The 14,985-nt window shown below is 53.1% G+C and overlaps 1 protein-coding gene across 1 annotated transcript; it reads right to left on the bottom strand.

The window, feature by feature from the left end:
- Positions 1 to 1,511: 1,511 nt before the first annotated feature.
- Mmab (metabolism of cobalamin associated B) lies at positions 1,512 to 14,882 on the bottom strand. Its single transcript, NM_001398937.1, is given in 9 exon segments — positions 1,512 to 3,953; positions 6,329 to 6,388; positions 7,518 to 7,582; positions 7,832 to 7,929; positions 8,153 to 8,225; positions 8,979 to 9,036; positions 9,571 to 9,664; positions 13,559 to 13,620; positions 14,743 to 14,882. Coding segments are annotated over 9 exon segments (714 nt in total). The 5' UTR covers positions 14,859 to 14,882; the 3' UTR covers positions 1,512 to 3,865.
- Positions 14,883 to 14,985: the final 103 nt, after the last annotated feature.

The following is a 14,985-nucleotide window of genomic DNA, read 5'->3' as shown; positions in this document are numbered from 1 at the left end:
AACAAAGGGGCTAATGGCGGCTTGCTGGGGCTGCTGTGGACAAGACGCTTCCTTTCTTTTTCTCTGGGTACGTTACAGGCGCACGAGTAATGTACACGCATCGAAGTCAGAGCATGACTCCTGGGAGCCTGTCTTCTCCTTCCACCAAGTGCCAAACTTGGGACCTCAGTTCTGTGGCAAGTGCCCTTACCAAGCCCTCTCACCAGCCCACAGTGGGAGGGGGTTGGAAAGGGCTCTGCATGTGGTCCGAGCAGGGTGACACATGGTTGGAATTACAGTGCTCAGGAAACTGAGGCAGGAGGATCTCACATTTAAGGCCAGTTGACTCTGTGGGTAAGACCCTGTCCCAAAGCCGGACCCTCAGAATGTGATCTGAAGAGGACACAGCTTCTCACAGCTGCTCAGTCGTGACAGCCACACAGGCCAGGCCCTCGGCGGCAGCCTCCACCTCAGGCAGTTGGCTGTTACTCTGTTCCAAAGGTAGAAGGCCAAGCCCAGTGGCACACCATGTTAATCCCAGCACTGTGGAGGGCAAAGGAGCACTCGGGAGGGAGGACCAAAGGTCCCGGGCCAGCCTGGGCTACACCGGAGTTGGGTGAATTGCTCGAGGTGACTCAGCTAAGATGTGAGAAAGCCATGACTGGAATTCAAGTTAACAGTAGCTAGCAACTGCCAGGCCCTTGTTAAACATTCCTTGTTAAGCTCTCCCCGGGACCATAGAGCCTGAAGATTCATCATTTTACCAGAGAGGAGGCAAGAGGGAAGAGATGACCAGCATGTCCAGAGCTCAGCGGCTGGGAAGTGACAGGGCTGGTCTTGGCAGACAGGTTGAGGGAAGTCAGAGGGAAGCTGTGTTGGGTAACCATCTGAGTCCCTCTGAGGCCTCTCTACACCCATGCATTCCTCCTCACCTTCAAGGTTGGGGCTATGCAAACTCCTAAGTGGCTGCTTTTGAAGAGGGTGGTTTTGTTTTGTTTTGTTTTGTTTTGAGACAAGGGCTACGTTGCCGAGGCTGGCCTTAAATCTCCAAACTGTCAGGCCATCCACCTACCTCAGCCCTGCATGTGCCTGGGACAACAGGTGTGCGCCATGGCGTCCAGCCTGCATGGGAATCTTACCCTGGGATTACACGGACTTCTGGGACTCGTGCAAACTTGGCAATCAACCAGAGCACACACACCACCCCAAAGGGCATGTGCACAGCTTTTCCAGTACCAACTGATTGATGGCTTTGGGGCCTCCGATTCCATAAAGTGACTGAGACCCCTCCCCAAAGCTCCCAGACCCCCATCTGTTTGCCCTCTGCCCTGCCTGGACAAAGCGCCACCCTCCAGGAGGACCCAAGATAGCAGCTCTGGGCCCCGAAAGTGGGAGCCACGCCCCCTGCCAGAACCCCAAAGGCAAATTTATTCCTCTCAGAGATCAAGACAGGACCAGCTTGGGCACAGCATTGCCAGCAGGATCCTCAAACCCCGTCTGGGGAGAGAGATGAGCCACAAATCCTTCCAGGCTCTGATTTATGTAGCATTCATGTGGAATTTATTATACAAAGAATTTTATTCAATTAAACTTGAAATGCGTCCGGATTCTTAAAGGTTCAGCCGTGATCACTGGGACAGAGCGATCGTAAAACTGGATGGGCTGTCGGGAGGTGCTGGGGAGGAGGTAAGGGTGACATTGCAGCTGACAGGGGACTTGGAACCGGGGACGTTTATCATTGGGATGTGCTACAAGTTCAGGCTCTGAAAATTACTCCATGAGAAACGCACATTAACAATAGCCGTGAAGTATCAGTTAAGGGAGACTCGGCTGAGAAATGCGACAGCAATCTGTCAGCGCCTGGCGATACTTGTCGCAGCCCAGGTCGTGATTAAAACTACTGTCAAGTGCCAGTGGGCTCGGTGGTGGCGGGGTGTCATGTGGCCACAGCCTAGGTCGGTTCTGAGTCTCAGTTTCCTTTCCTGTAGAAACGTGAACTCCCCACTACCGGCACTGTGAGCCTCAGGTAAGATCCAGTACAAGCTGGGCCCTCTGGTGGCAGGACGGACATCACAGATGGGGTTCATTCACCTCTGCAAATGCTGGTGAATACTGTTCTGGTGAGCCCGGACTAGGGGGCATCTTCTTGGGTGTGAGGTATGGGTGGCAAAAACTGGGCAATACCCCAAAACCCACCGAAATGTCCAATTTAAAAGGAGGAAGTTGGGGCTGGGGATTTAGCTCAGTGGTTAGAGCGCTTACCTAGGAAGCACAAGGCCCTGGGTTCGGCACCCAGCTCCGAAAAAAAGAACCAAAAAAAAAAAAAAAAAGGAGGAAGTTTTTGGTGGGTGGATTGTATCTCAATAAAGGCGCTTTCTACAAAATTTCAAAGGAGAGAAAGCCTTCCTGCTATATTTTTAAGGGTTGAATTATGAAGCAGAGAAGGGGTGAAGATCAGTGATAAATGGGTACAATTTAAAGAAGGTTTTGAAGCTTGTTAGCACGTAGTGGGGATCACCCCATGAGGCCCAGGGTGGTACACACAAGGCTGGGCAATGCCTGGAGCCTGAAGGTGGGGATCGACATTTGAGAGCCACTCAACATGCTGCCGTGGGTCTGGAAGGCAGTCGGGCATAGGCTAGGGACGTGGCTTCCTATGCTCTTGAGTTCACACTCTCCTTTTTGGGGAAGACCTGGAGCTGTAGGCAGAGTGGTGGGGCTGCTGTAAGCTCTTGGAACATGGCTTCCCCGGCCAGGCCCAGACCAAGCTCGTGCCTCCTGTTTCTGCACACACAGCACCAACTCTGTCCAATCCGTGCCTCACTACCCTACCGCGGTGGCTGCAGTGTCCTTGCAGGGACTGCCTCCTAGGGGTGTCCCTCCCTGCTGGGCATCCGCCCTTCACAGGACCCAGAAGATGCGCGGCTGAAATCAAAGGCTTGCTGACTGACCAACAAGGCAGCTAGAGGGGCCGGGCCACCCACACCTCGCATGGAGGGTGTGCACAGGGAAGAGACGATCGCTGAGCTGAGTCCTGGGGTGTCTCAGACCTGCCCTTCCTAAGTCACTGGCTACCATGAGGTTCTCAGGGCTGCCTCCAGCCTTCCATAAACATCCCTCTTCCCAAGGACACGGGTGTCACTGCGATGTCACGTCAAGGGGAAAGGAAGCAGTGGTGGCAGGTGGAGTAACACAGGCATGATGTGGCTCACGAAAGCACAGACCAGCCGTGGTGTGGCTCATGGAAGCATGAACAAGAGAGCTCGTGCCACGCTGAAGGCCGCATTCCGCCACTGCCCGGGGCGGGGAGGACCGCCTGCCTCCTGCCCTGATGGAGAAGATTCTCGGAGTTGCGCCCCTGTGGACCTGCAGCTGTCTTTCCCCGACACTGTGGCAGTGATGGGCGGCTCAGAGGTGACTAAACTCCTCAAGTCTGCCTGCCTTCCCTTTATAAATGTGACATTTAAAGCCCCATTGGCGGAGGTAAATCACAATTACATTCCAGGGGCCTCTGGTACATCCCAAGTCCTTGAACAGCCTGAGTTGGCAATGCACACACTCTGTCTCTCTCTGTGTGTCACACACACACACACACACACACACACACACACACACACACACAGAGCCCGAGTACACAGTTCAAACCTTCCCTTCCCCACGGTCATTCTCAAATCCAAGTGGCCCGCCATCCCCTTTGTAGCCTCCAGTGCACCTTGCCTTCCTGCCGTTTGGAACTCAGTTGAAGTGATAAGCCAGGAGTCTCAGAGGTCCCTGAGGGCAGGGGGAGGGGCACAAGGCAGGCGATGCTGGGTCTGTAGCTCATGCCCGCTTCCCCTGTCAGCACGACTGTCTGGAGCTGACCACTGGCCCACCATGTCTTCACGCCTCACACATCACGCTTCTTGTATATTTTCTCCTGGCTGCCCTCCTTCATGGCTGCGTATCTGGCTACCGTGAAGAGGTAATCGCTGAGTCTGGAGGGCAGAGGGAACCAACGGGAAGGCCGTGAGACGACAGGCTGGTGCTAGCTGGCTCCTGCCTGCTTTCAGGGAGGATGGGTGAATGGAATGCCGGTGGCACAGGCTATGGTACACCCAGGTTGGGAAGGGCAGGGACTCTAGGCCACCACTTCCTGAGGGGCTTCTATACTCGCAACAACGGGCACGCTGTGTCTGGAATTCGGGAGTGTGGTGCGCTCTGGTTTCTTTTTTTTTTTTTTTTGGTTCTTTTTTTCGGAGCTGGGGACTGAACCCAGGGCCTTGCGCTTCCTAGGCAAGCGCTCTACCACTGAGCTAAATCCCCAACCCCAAGCTCTGGTTTCTTAAGTGAATGTTTTTGTTGTAATTCCAGGTGTGGGATATGAGGCTGCTTCAGTTTGTCCACAGCCGCTGATTGTGATCGTCTCGTGCTCTGTGTGTGTGTGTGTGTGTGTGTGAGTGTGTGTGTCTGTGTGTTGTGTGTGTATTGCGTGTGTGTGTTGTATGTGCGTGTGTTTGTGTTGTGTGGGTGTCTGTGTGTGTGCGTTGTGTGTACGTGTTTGTGTGTGTATTGCGTGTGTGCGTTGTATGTACGTGTGTGTGTTGTGTCTGTGTTGTGTGTATGTTGCGTGTGTGTTGTGTGTGTGTCTGTGTTATGTGTATGTTGTGTGTGTGTGTCTGTGTGTGTGTGTGGTGTGTGTGTGTCTGTGCGTTGTGTGTATGTTGTATGTGTGTGTCATTTTTGACAGCTGCAGAGTTTAATTCTGGGGACTCTGGAGAGGGTGGGTGTACACGGCAAAGCCCGAGAGCCTCTGTGGCCGCCGCTCCTGCCAAGTTGCTGTTTTGCAGGTTGGAGATATCCTGATGACAGAGACTGGACCTGCCCCAAGGAACCTGACACCCCCACCCAGTGAGAAGTAGTCTGAGGAGGTCTGCGCCCAATTCTCTTTAACCTTCTTTCTCTCCTACCTAGTGTCGAGGGGTTGGTGGTAGATAATAGAACCCAATGAAGTAGCCCGAAAGGTACACCAACCCAGGAGAGCTGCGCCAGCCCAGGAGCCTGCAGGTCGCCCCAGCTCCAGGTTCTGCTCTTCCTGAGCTACATTTCGATTAGAGAAGCCTTAGGTGGGTCGTGACCTTGGAACTCCCAACGTCTTCGTGGCTGGGGCTCTCCTGTGCAGGTAGGCTGGTCAATGGCGTTCTCGGTCTCTGTATACTAAGTAGTGACACCCAGCACCCACTCTGACCCCCACTGTCTCTAGACACTGCTGACATCACACACATGACAGGGGCCTAGTCCCTAGCTCTTCCTAGGACCCAGCAGTGATGGGCTCGGGGCAGGAGGCCTTCTGCAGAGAAAGGAGAGCCTTCGAGACAACATCACACCTGCCTGAGGTCCTTTCGAGGCTCTGACCCCTTGGAGGCTCAGAGCAAGCATCTGTCACTTCGTCACGCCTTCCTGCTTGCCCGCTACCCTAAGCCCAGCTCTGCACACATCTGGTTCTCTACTCCTAACTCTAGGGGCCCGTGAGCGGCTGTCAGACAAGACTCTGCCCTGCCATTGCCCTTCTGAGCCTCGTGCTCCTGGGGCAAGCATGTGCTGCCTTCTTGGTGACTCCCCAGAACCTGCAGGGAAGGCACAGCCCACCCTGGCCCACATAACACTGTAGGTCCAGCAGGTATCCCCAGGGTTGCTGCTTCTAAGTTTAAAGGGAGCCATTTCTCACTTGACCTGGGTGACATCCCACCCAGAAGGAAGGATTCTATGAGGATCCAAGCTAGTCTATATCCTGGGGTGGGAGGGTGGGGTAACACAGGACATGGGTAACCCCATAGCTAGGTGTTGCAGGGTCACTTCCTGTCTTGCTAGGCAGCTTCTGGGGGTGCAGCCCCCATGTTTCCCTAAGCCCTCCACCAGCTCGTGGGCTCCTGCCTGGCCTACACTGGCTCCATCTGAGCCAGGTTACAGTGGAGACCAGAAGCATGGCTGCAGGGCAGAGGGGGAGTGCAGGGCCACGCACTCCTGCGGTAGCCATGCTCAGAGGACTGGGGCCTGAGGTCAGCATTTCAGGAAGAGACGCTGGCTGGGGGACTCCATGGGCCATCATGGAGGCCCTTGGGACCAGTCTCCATGAGCAGACCCTAAGACCACCTGACCGTTTTCTTTACGTTTGCCTCTCCTGGCTCCGACAGGCATTTCCTAAGCAGAGCCTGACCTCAGAGTGGGATGGGGCTACCTGGGACCAGCACACTCCGCTATGCATGGCAGAGCCTGGGGCTCAGTCATGGCTGCTCTAGGGCTCGGTGCAATGCTATGACCCCCACACGAGTCCCTGGTGGTGAGACAGACCCGCGGCACTCCACTTAGGCACCTGTTCAAGAACTTCGCCACATTTGCGTCCGTTTCTCCCATCTGGACGAGGGGCACCACGCTGTGAAGACGGAACACACAGTCAGGTTACAGAGCGAGGCGTAACACACGGGAGCCTGGGACACAGACCGGCGCCTGACCTCACTTTTCAAACCCAGTCCTGACAAGCACAAACCAGATAGGGTGCCCGCCACTGCCTCAGCCAGCCCCCTTACCTTGGTCATACAGGACGTGGCCTTGCCAGGAAAGGAGGAGGCACAGCAGGCAAGTTGAGGGTAGGCTGGCCTGGGCTCCTTCGTGGGGAGGGCTATAAACCTCTAGTCCTTGAAGGAGGGGGTTTGATCCCTTAATCCCCAAGGAGCTCCTTGTTCTAAGTTGTGATTCTAATTACCTGGAGGTCCCACTCCTGGTTGTGGGCATCCACTTGGCCTCCTGCGCTGCCTGATCCAATCTGGTCCTCTCCTGAGCTAGCCTTGGGGGTGCTGGGTTTGGCCTTACCCAAGACTATATACACTTGGCCAGCAGCCCAAGACGTCTCATGTCTAGTCCTGCCTGCCGGCACTTCCCACTCGGCACGGTTTCTTCACCGAGAGTTTTCTGGTCACTGCCGGCCGGGGACTGTCTGCCGCACTGAATGTGCGACGACACCAGCTCTGTCTGCGCTGCTGAGCTAAACTGCACTACTCACACGGCAAGCCCTGTTGAGCTGGTGACTTTGAACAAATGACTCCTTTTCTCTGGAGGCCTACACGTTTTTTTGGTCACCCGGGATGCATCTGGGAATGTCCGGATTTAAGAGTCTTTTGTGAAGGAAAAAGGCTTGTGATCCGAGAGTCCGCAGACCTCCCCAGAGCAGCCACAGAATCTCTCTAACCTGCTCCTGACTCCCAGAGCTGTTGTGAGGAGCCCTGAGAGGTGGACAGATTCTCTGGGGTGCCCCCCACTCAACCACAGGGCCCCTCGTAGTGCTTTCTGCTGGCTTCTTGAGGTCCTTTCATGGTGTCCTCCTCAGCCCCCCACCCTAGGGAACCTGTGGCTCTCAGAGCGGGGAAAACTCTGCTTGGCCTCTGAGCGGCACTACAGACCCCTCCGAGATACAGGACTCAGGACATGGCACAATGAAGACACCCAGGGAAGGGTCGGTTGCTCAGATGTGACCAGGCTACTGACTGGGCCTCTGGGATCCTTACCGTCGTTCAGCCCGGCGGCACACAGCCCGGCAGAAGTGCAGGGCAGAACTGCTCTTGCCTCCAGACTGAAAGAGAGAGTGTGAGTGTTGGCCACTGCTGCTCCACACTGGGCAGTCTCCTGCCTCCCAGAGCCCTACCAGGCATATCCCTGAGGCCCTGCCCTTGAGAGGAGCTAAGTGCTGGGGGTGGCTCTGTTACTGGGGAAAGCTACAGTTGGGTCTATCGGCAAGCCCGTGTTTCTGTCACTGTACCCACCCCGCTGCCCCCAGGTTGAGCCCCCTCTCCCACACACACACCCGACGCTCGATACCCACAGGGAGAATGAAAGCCGTGAGTGGGGGGAGCTGGCTGGAGTACTTGTCAATCCACTGTTCCAGCTCCAAGATAGGTTCTTCCTGGAAAGCCGTGTGCTCTGAGGAGTCAAGGGCAGAAGGGCACTAATGTAAAAATGTCACCAGACCCCCCGGGACACGCCCCTTCCTTCTGCATGGGTGTCCCACTCCCATCGGCTTTGAAGGTAACCTCTCTCCCAAGCCAGAGAGCTCTAGGGTCCAGGCTCCCAGTGGGCAGTACTCGGGGGGGGGGCAGTCCTCACCCCAAGACCCCAAGAACTCCCCGAGCAGGCTGAGAATTACTTAAGTGAGCCTCCCTGGCTGAGGAACGTGGAGTGGCCAGGGCGGAGCCGACGTCCTGCAGAGTGCACTGGATCTGGGAACAAGGGTGAGGAGAAAGGTCGTTTGTGGAACGGGTTGAGCCTGTTGGGCTGTGTCCCCCACCTGTACTAACTCTAAACACCAGAAACCTCTTGAGCAGGGCTTGAGGGAGGAAAGGGTCTGCTAAGCTCTGGCCAAGAGGCACCCTGCATTCTTCTTTCTCTATAGTGACAGCTGGAGTCACAGGACCAAATGTACCAAGTGAAGGAGAGCCCATGGTGGGCAGTGGTCAGCAGGGTGGGAGGACTCAGGGAGGACACTTGTCACTCCTGGGACCCATGTAGGCTCCAACCAGACTACAGTTTAGCTTGGGCGACCTCAGCCTCCCACACATCCTAGAGTGACCCTGCTAAGTAGATCCCATTGGATCTCATGGGGCAGCACTAACAGGCACAGGTCCGCCTGGCTGAGACTCTCACGGGCTCCTGAGCACAGTTCTTCAGCCTGGACTGTGGCCCCTGGCCCTGGGCTGTCCTTGGCAACGTAGGATATTGACACCAGGGCTTTCTCAGAGCTAGAGCACAGGTATCCTCCAGGATTGCTGAACACCCCCTGGAGAGCAGAGTCACCCTTCACACGACAGCCCTCACCTCGCCGGGGATTATGTGTCCTTATTTCCGAGATGAGGATAGCATAGTTCTTAAGAGTGATTAGCTACTGTGATGCAAAGAGGCAACAGGCCACGGCAAGCCGGTGACACCTCAGACCACAGAGACAGAGGCCCCTTTGTAGGCTAAACTGACTTTACCTTCCGAAGCTCTTCGGCAAACGTGTGGCCTTTTTCTGTGATCAACTCCATGGCAAACCTAGGACGAGGAAGAATCAGTCCCTGTCAGTGATCTGGGAGCTGTGCTAATGAGCCACACCAGCCATGGCTGCCTCTTCCTGCTGGCAAAGAGAACATGTGGACAGGGGCATCTGCTTCCTGAAGCGCCTTTATCATAGTCACTACTCCCAGTCAATCGTCCTTTCTACACGGGCAGGCTGGTCCTGTTGCTCCATCAGGGAGCAGGAAACCTGGGGTCTGTCTAAAGAGATGGAGACCTGCACAGCACACCAGAGGCCAACGTTAACCTGCTCACAGTAGGAAGGGCTTTCAAGGATGAAGAGGAGTTCCTTCGTGAGGTAGGACAGAAGAGGAAACAAACTTCCTACACTTAGGTGACAGGGACAGACCTATACTCTGTAGCTCACGGAGCTGACCAGCAGATCTGTTCGACCTGACTTCTCATAGCCACAGCTCGCACAGATCCATCAAGGGCAACCTCCAGGACCCTCCGGCAGAGCTGAGAATGTCACACGGCTGATGCCCGGCGCTAACTACATCGAGGCCCACTTACCCAATAGCCGAGCTTAGTTCATCCGTGGTCCCCAAAGCTTCAAATACTTGATCGTCTTTAGGTCTTCTTTCTCCCGTGAAGGTGCTGGAAAGCCCTGGGGGAAGATATTCAGCACACTGAGATTTGGGGGCTTCTGGGGGGGTGAGTATAGTGTATTGGTCTGACACTGCTTGTATTGAACTGCTCAGTACTGGCCCCTAAAACCTGGTTGCCCCAGCGACTCGAGAGTCCGCGTGTAGACCCAAGTGACACTTTGTAACCTTGCCCTCCAAGTTATCCCTGACTGGTGAATAAAGACATCTACAGCCTATAGCTGGGCAGGACTGAGAGAGGCGGGGCTTGGGGTTCCTGGGTTTGGAGTCTGAGGAGAACCACGAAGGGGAGGGAAAGGAAGGTACAGAGAGGAGATTCCATGGGGTAACAATCCTAAAATCATGGTCATGAGGTCTGGCCATTTGGAGTTCAGGGCAGCCCAGATGGAGCCCAGTAAGTAGTAATCCAGGGTTATCGATAGGAAAGGAAATTCTAACAGCATGAAGGGTAGATATTTGCCCAGCTTAGTGCTGATAAAGGCTGATTATAAACTAAAGGTCTTGGGTTGGAGAGGTGGCTCTGCGGTTAAGAACGCTGACCGTTCTTCCAGAGGTCCTGAGTTCAATTCCCAGCAACCACATGGTGGCTCACAACCATCTGTAATGAGATCTGATGCCCTCATCTGGGGTGTCTGAAGACAGCAACAGTGTACTCACACACATAAAATAAATAAATCTTTAAAAAATATAAACAAATAAATTAAAGGTCTGGTGTGTCTTTTATCTGGGAATTGAATAATCCAAGGAGGGGAAGGGGCCCCTGACTGAGATTAAATATATTCCACATCAGGTGGGTCAGGAGCTGGAGGGATGGCTCTGTGGTTAAGGGCACCAGCAGCTCTTGCAGAGGTCAGACTCAGGTCCCAGCATCCCATAGAGTAACTTGCAACCCTCAGTAACTCCAGTTCTAGGATCTGATGCTTCCTTCCAGCCTCCACAGGCACCAGGCGTGTGTGAGTCGCATAAACACACATTTAGGCAAACACTCATACACATCAAAGTAAAGCAAACGTTTAAAGATTTTTTTCCCTGATACACTTAAACTATTTTCTTTTTATTTCCTGTCTGTGGGTGTTTGATCTGCATGTATGTCTACGCACTATTAGCATGAAGTATCCTTCTGGTCACTGCCACCAAGGTTATCCCTCTTCTTCCTGGCATGCTGTTAGCTTAGGAACCACCAACGAAGCCTCTTGTTTAAGAAATAAGGCGCCTGTGGTATCTAACCTCTGCGTGTCCTGGCTCCTGTCATGTGTCTTAGCCAAAGACGCAAAAGCGACCAGGCAGATGCATCTTTGTCACAGTCCCAGCACCCCTCTGTCTTTCCAACCTTCTAAGAAAGATCACCGAGTGCCTTCAGTTACAGAAGTAGTCCTGCTTCCTAACCTCGTCAGATCCAGAACGAAGCTCCCCTTCTCTGACTCCGCCCCTGCGCCGGCCAGCATAAGCCTCACCCTGTCCAGCAGCTATTATGGGATTCCACTGCTGGGCCATAGTGAGCCCAGTGCCCCATCTGTGAGTGACCTGAGGCTGTCCCTGAACCTGTCTGGTGTAGCACTGACACCACCATATGACACCTGTCACTTCTAAGCATTTTCCATCGTTCTGGGAACACACCCATGACAGACAAAACACTTACATTCTGACATTTTGTTTGCATACAGCTCAGTGAGGGTAAGTATGTCCTGTGTGTGTGTGTGTGTACTTGAGTATGAAAGGATATAACCCAAACACAATCACTATTAACGATCTGAAGGGTCTTAAATTTCAGAAAATGGTACCATAGTTGTCTATTTCTCTATCACTATTATATCTGGTATTTAATAAATATTAAGGCAATTAAAAAAAAATAGAAGAAAAGTATGTGAACTCTTGTGTATTTCCCTCTCCCACGAATCAAATCTCTCTCCTGGCTTCCAGAAAAAGATAAAATCTTTCAGGATTAGCAAGGTGGCTCAGTTGGTAAAGACACTTGCTGCCAAGTCTGATGACCCGAGTTAATCCCTGGGAACTAGATGGTGGAAGAAAGAAGCATCTTCTCCAAGCTGTTCTCTGACCTCAAATGCATTGGGATATAGACATGTATGACCCACGCACACGCACACGCACACACGCACGCACACACACACGCACACGCCCACACACGCACACACGCGCACACACGCACACACACGCGCACACACACGCACACGCGCACACGCACACGCGCATACGCACACACACGCACACACACATGCACGCACACATGCACACACACGCACACGCGCACACGCACACACACGCACACACGCACGCACACACACGCACACACACACGCACACACGCGCGCACACGCGCGCACACACACGCACACACGCACACACACACGCACACGCACACACACGCACACACGCACGCGCACACACGCGCGCACACACACGCACATGCGCACGCGCGCACACACACGCACACACACACACGCACGCACACACACAATAAATTGCAATTTTAAAAGTCCCAAAGAGATAACCTCTCAGACAAATCTGAATACACACTCATTATTTTTTTCTTTAGAGAAAAGGTCTCACTATGTGGCCCTGGCTGGCCTAGAAATTGCTATGTAGTCCAGGCATACAAACACACACACACACACACACACGCACACGCACACACACGCACGCACGCATACACACATACTCACTATACATACACAATTTTTTTCTTTTCTTTAGAGATAAGCTCTCACTATGTAGTCCAGGCTGGCCTTAGACTTATTGTGATCCTCCTGCCTCTGCCTCCAGAGTACCAGGACATGTCTGGGCCACCAAGTCTACCGCTACATGTTTTAATCCAAATAGGCTAAAAAGTTCTTTTTACATTTTTTACTTTTTATTTTTTTTTAATATTTATTTATTTAATGCATATGAGCACACTGTTACTGTCTTCAGACACACCAGAAGAGGGCACCAGATCCCATTACAGATGGCTGTGAGCCACCATGGGGTTGCTGGGATTTGAACTCAGGACCTCTGGAAGAGCAGTCAGTGCTCTAACCGCTGAGCCATCTCTCCAGCCCCCTACATTTTTTAAATTTAGGCTGGGTGGTGGTGGCACACCTTTAATCCTGGCACATGGGAGTCAGAGGCAGGCCTGGTCTACTGAATGAGGTTTAAAGACAGGCAGGGCTATGCAGAGAGAGAGGATATGGTGTGTATGTGTGTGTGTGTGTGTGTGTGTGTGTGTGTACGCATGTTGTGTATGTACGTATATGCACATGAGTGCAAGTGTTCACAGAGCTCAGAGACAATGGATCCCTCTAGAGGTGAAGTTATAGGAAGGTTTGAACCACCCACTCTGGGTGCTGGGAAGCACGGAATAGGCTCACCCCTGAATCATCTCTCTCACCCGTGACCCAGAGTCCTTACACTGTCCTGCACTATTTTGTTTTTGTTTTTCTGTTTTTTGGGTTTTTTTTTTGGTTCTTTTTTTCGGAGCTGGGGACCGAACCCAAGGCCTTGCGCTTCCTAGGCAAGCGCTCTACCACTGAGCTAAATCCCCAACCCCCTTGTTTTGTTTTTTTTCCTGCACTGTTTTTAGCTTTTTTTTTGGTTCTGGTGTTGAGCACAGGGCCTTCAGAATACTAGCTGGGCACTCTACCACTTCCAACCCCGAAACGTGTCATTCCCTTCATTCAAGACAGAGTTGTACTATGTAGTGTAGCCCGGAGTTGGATATGTCACCCTAGCTGGTCTTGAACTTGTGACTCTCCTACCTCAGCTCCTGAGTGCTGAGGTTAAAGTGTGCACCATGCCCGGCTTCCTTACAACTTGTTTTGAACACTTAATAGTGCATTTTTCAAGTGGCTTCACATTTACGGTGTAAATTCAGACCGGTCTCGAGGCTGCAACGCGGCCTACCTTTGTCTCCTGTCTTGGTGTAAATCTTGAGGACCTTGGCTGCCTTCGAGGATGGCTGCGGTCTGATGAGAGACAGACACAGAGACATGGTTAAGTGAGGACGGTTTATGGGGTGCGCCTTGGCGAGTGATGCCCAGCTTTCGGCCTGCAACCTCGGTGGCAGCACTTATCCGCCTTCGGGATGGCAATCTCTTGTCAGCCATTTCCCCGCTGTCCCTTCTAGACAGCTTCTTGTCCCTGTCTCTACCCTTACAGTGGGTGCTGTAGTGCATGTCTCAATGAAGATGCTTCACAAATACTGGCTAAAAGGACTATCCAATCACTCCACGTAGCCCACGCTCCACAGTGGACTAAAGTCACTAGCTCCTCGAACTGCTCTTCAGCTTCTCCTTTGAGGAAACTGGAGCCCACAAAGATTCAGCCTCCTAGATCTCCAGGAAGAGACTGGGCTGGGATTCACATCCAAAACTCTTCTACTGTAAACCTGACCTGGACCATTAGCCTCCCCAAACTCTTGCTTCTCGTCTACCCTAACCCCAACCCTCTACCACAAAGTTAGGGCTTCTTGGGGAAAGAAAACCAGGCCACTTGCATTTTCTAAGGTGTTGAGTGTCAAGGCACTGTCAAAATGGAATTTCAAAAATGCTGTTTTCACTTAAAAACTTTTTTTTTTTTGAGGCCTGAGCCTGAACCCTAGCCTTTAGGCAAGCTAGGCAAACAGTGTACCACCAGGCCACATCCCCAGTTCTTGCTCCAGAGCCCTCAGGAGTCTTCCATTTTCAAACAGTGCACAGCTTAGATGTATAGCTTAAAAGTAAAATGTGAATTCTCAAGGTTGTTGGAAAGTCAGAGGACTGGAGCGGAAATGTTGATTATGAGCTCATGGTAATCTGTAAATCCTGATGCAAGTTTCAAAGTGTTACCATGTCTTCCTGGTATCTTAATTGTAATCCAAATAAACTGCCTGGGAGGCTGGACAAAACCCACAAAGACATCCCCTGCCCCGACTGACTCCTGCTGGACTGCCTTAAAACTTGTGCAGGAAATCCTGACCTCTGACGCCATGCTGACCCCGATGACGTCAGGCCACAGAGAACACGTCATCAGTGTGACATGCCCACGGAAACAAAATAACTATTCTCCTCACACCTCGTGTTGAGTTACTCTCCCAGCCTGAAACTCACCTGTCCCCGTCTTCCCCACCCTGAGGGCCAAAGCTCTGGAAACGGGGACACAGCAGCCTGCACCCGCCGAGACGCCCGCGCAGGCCGAGGCGGCCCCCAAAGGTCCACACAGCCATGAGTACGGTAACGCGTCCAGGGCTGACCCAACCAGGCACCCGTCCAGGCCCGCGGAGGACTCCGCCCCGCAGCCGGCCGCGCCACCTCTCAATGGCTGTTTCCTATTGGCCTGTGGCACTCGCACCA

Source organism: Rattus norvegicus, chromosome 12, assembly GCF_036323735.1.
Source record: "Rattus norvegicus strain BN/NHsdMcwi chromosome 12, GRCr8, whole genome shotgun sequence".
Classification (NCBI taxonomy): Eukaryota; Metazoa; Chordata; class Mammalia; order Rodentia; family Muridae; genus Rattus; species Rattus norvegicus.
Note: the sequence above shows the minus strand (reverse complement) of the source record. Positions and strands in the feature narration are given on the sequence as shown.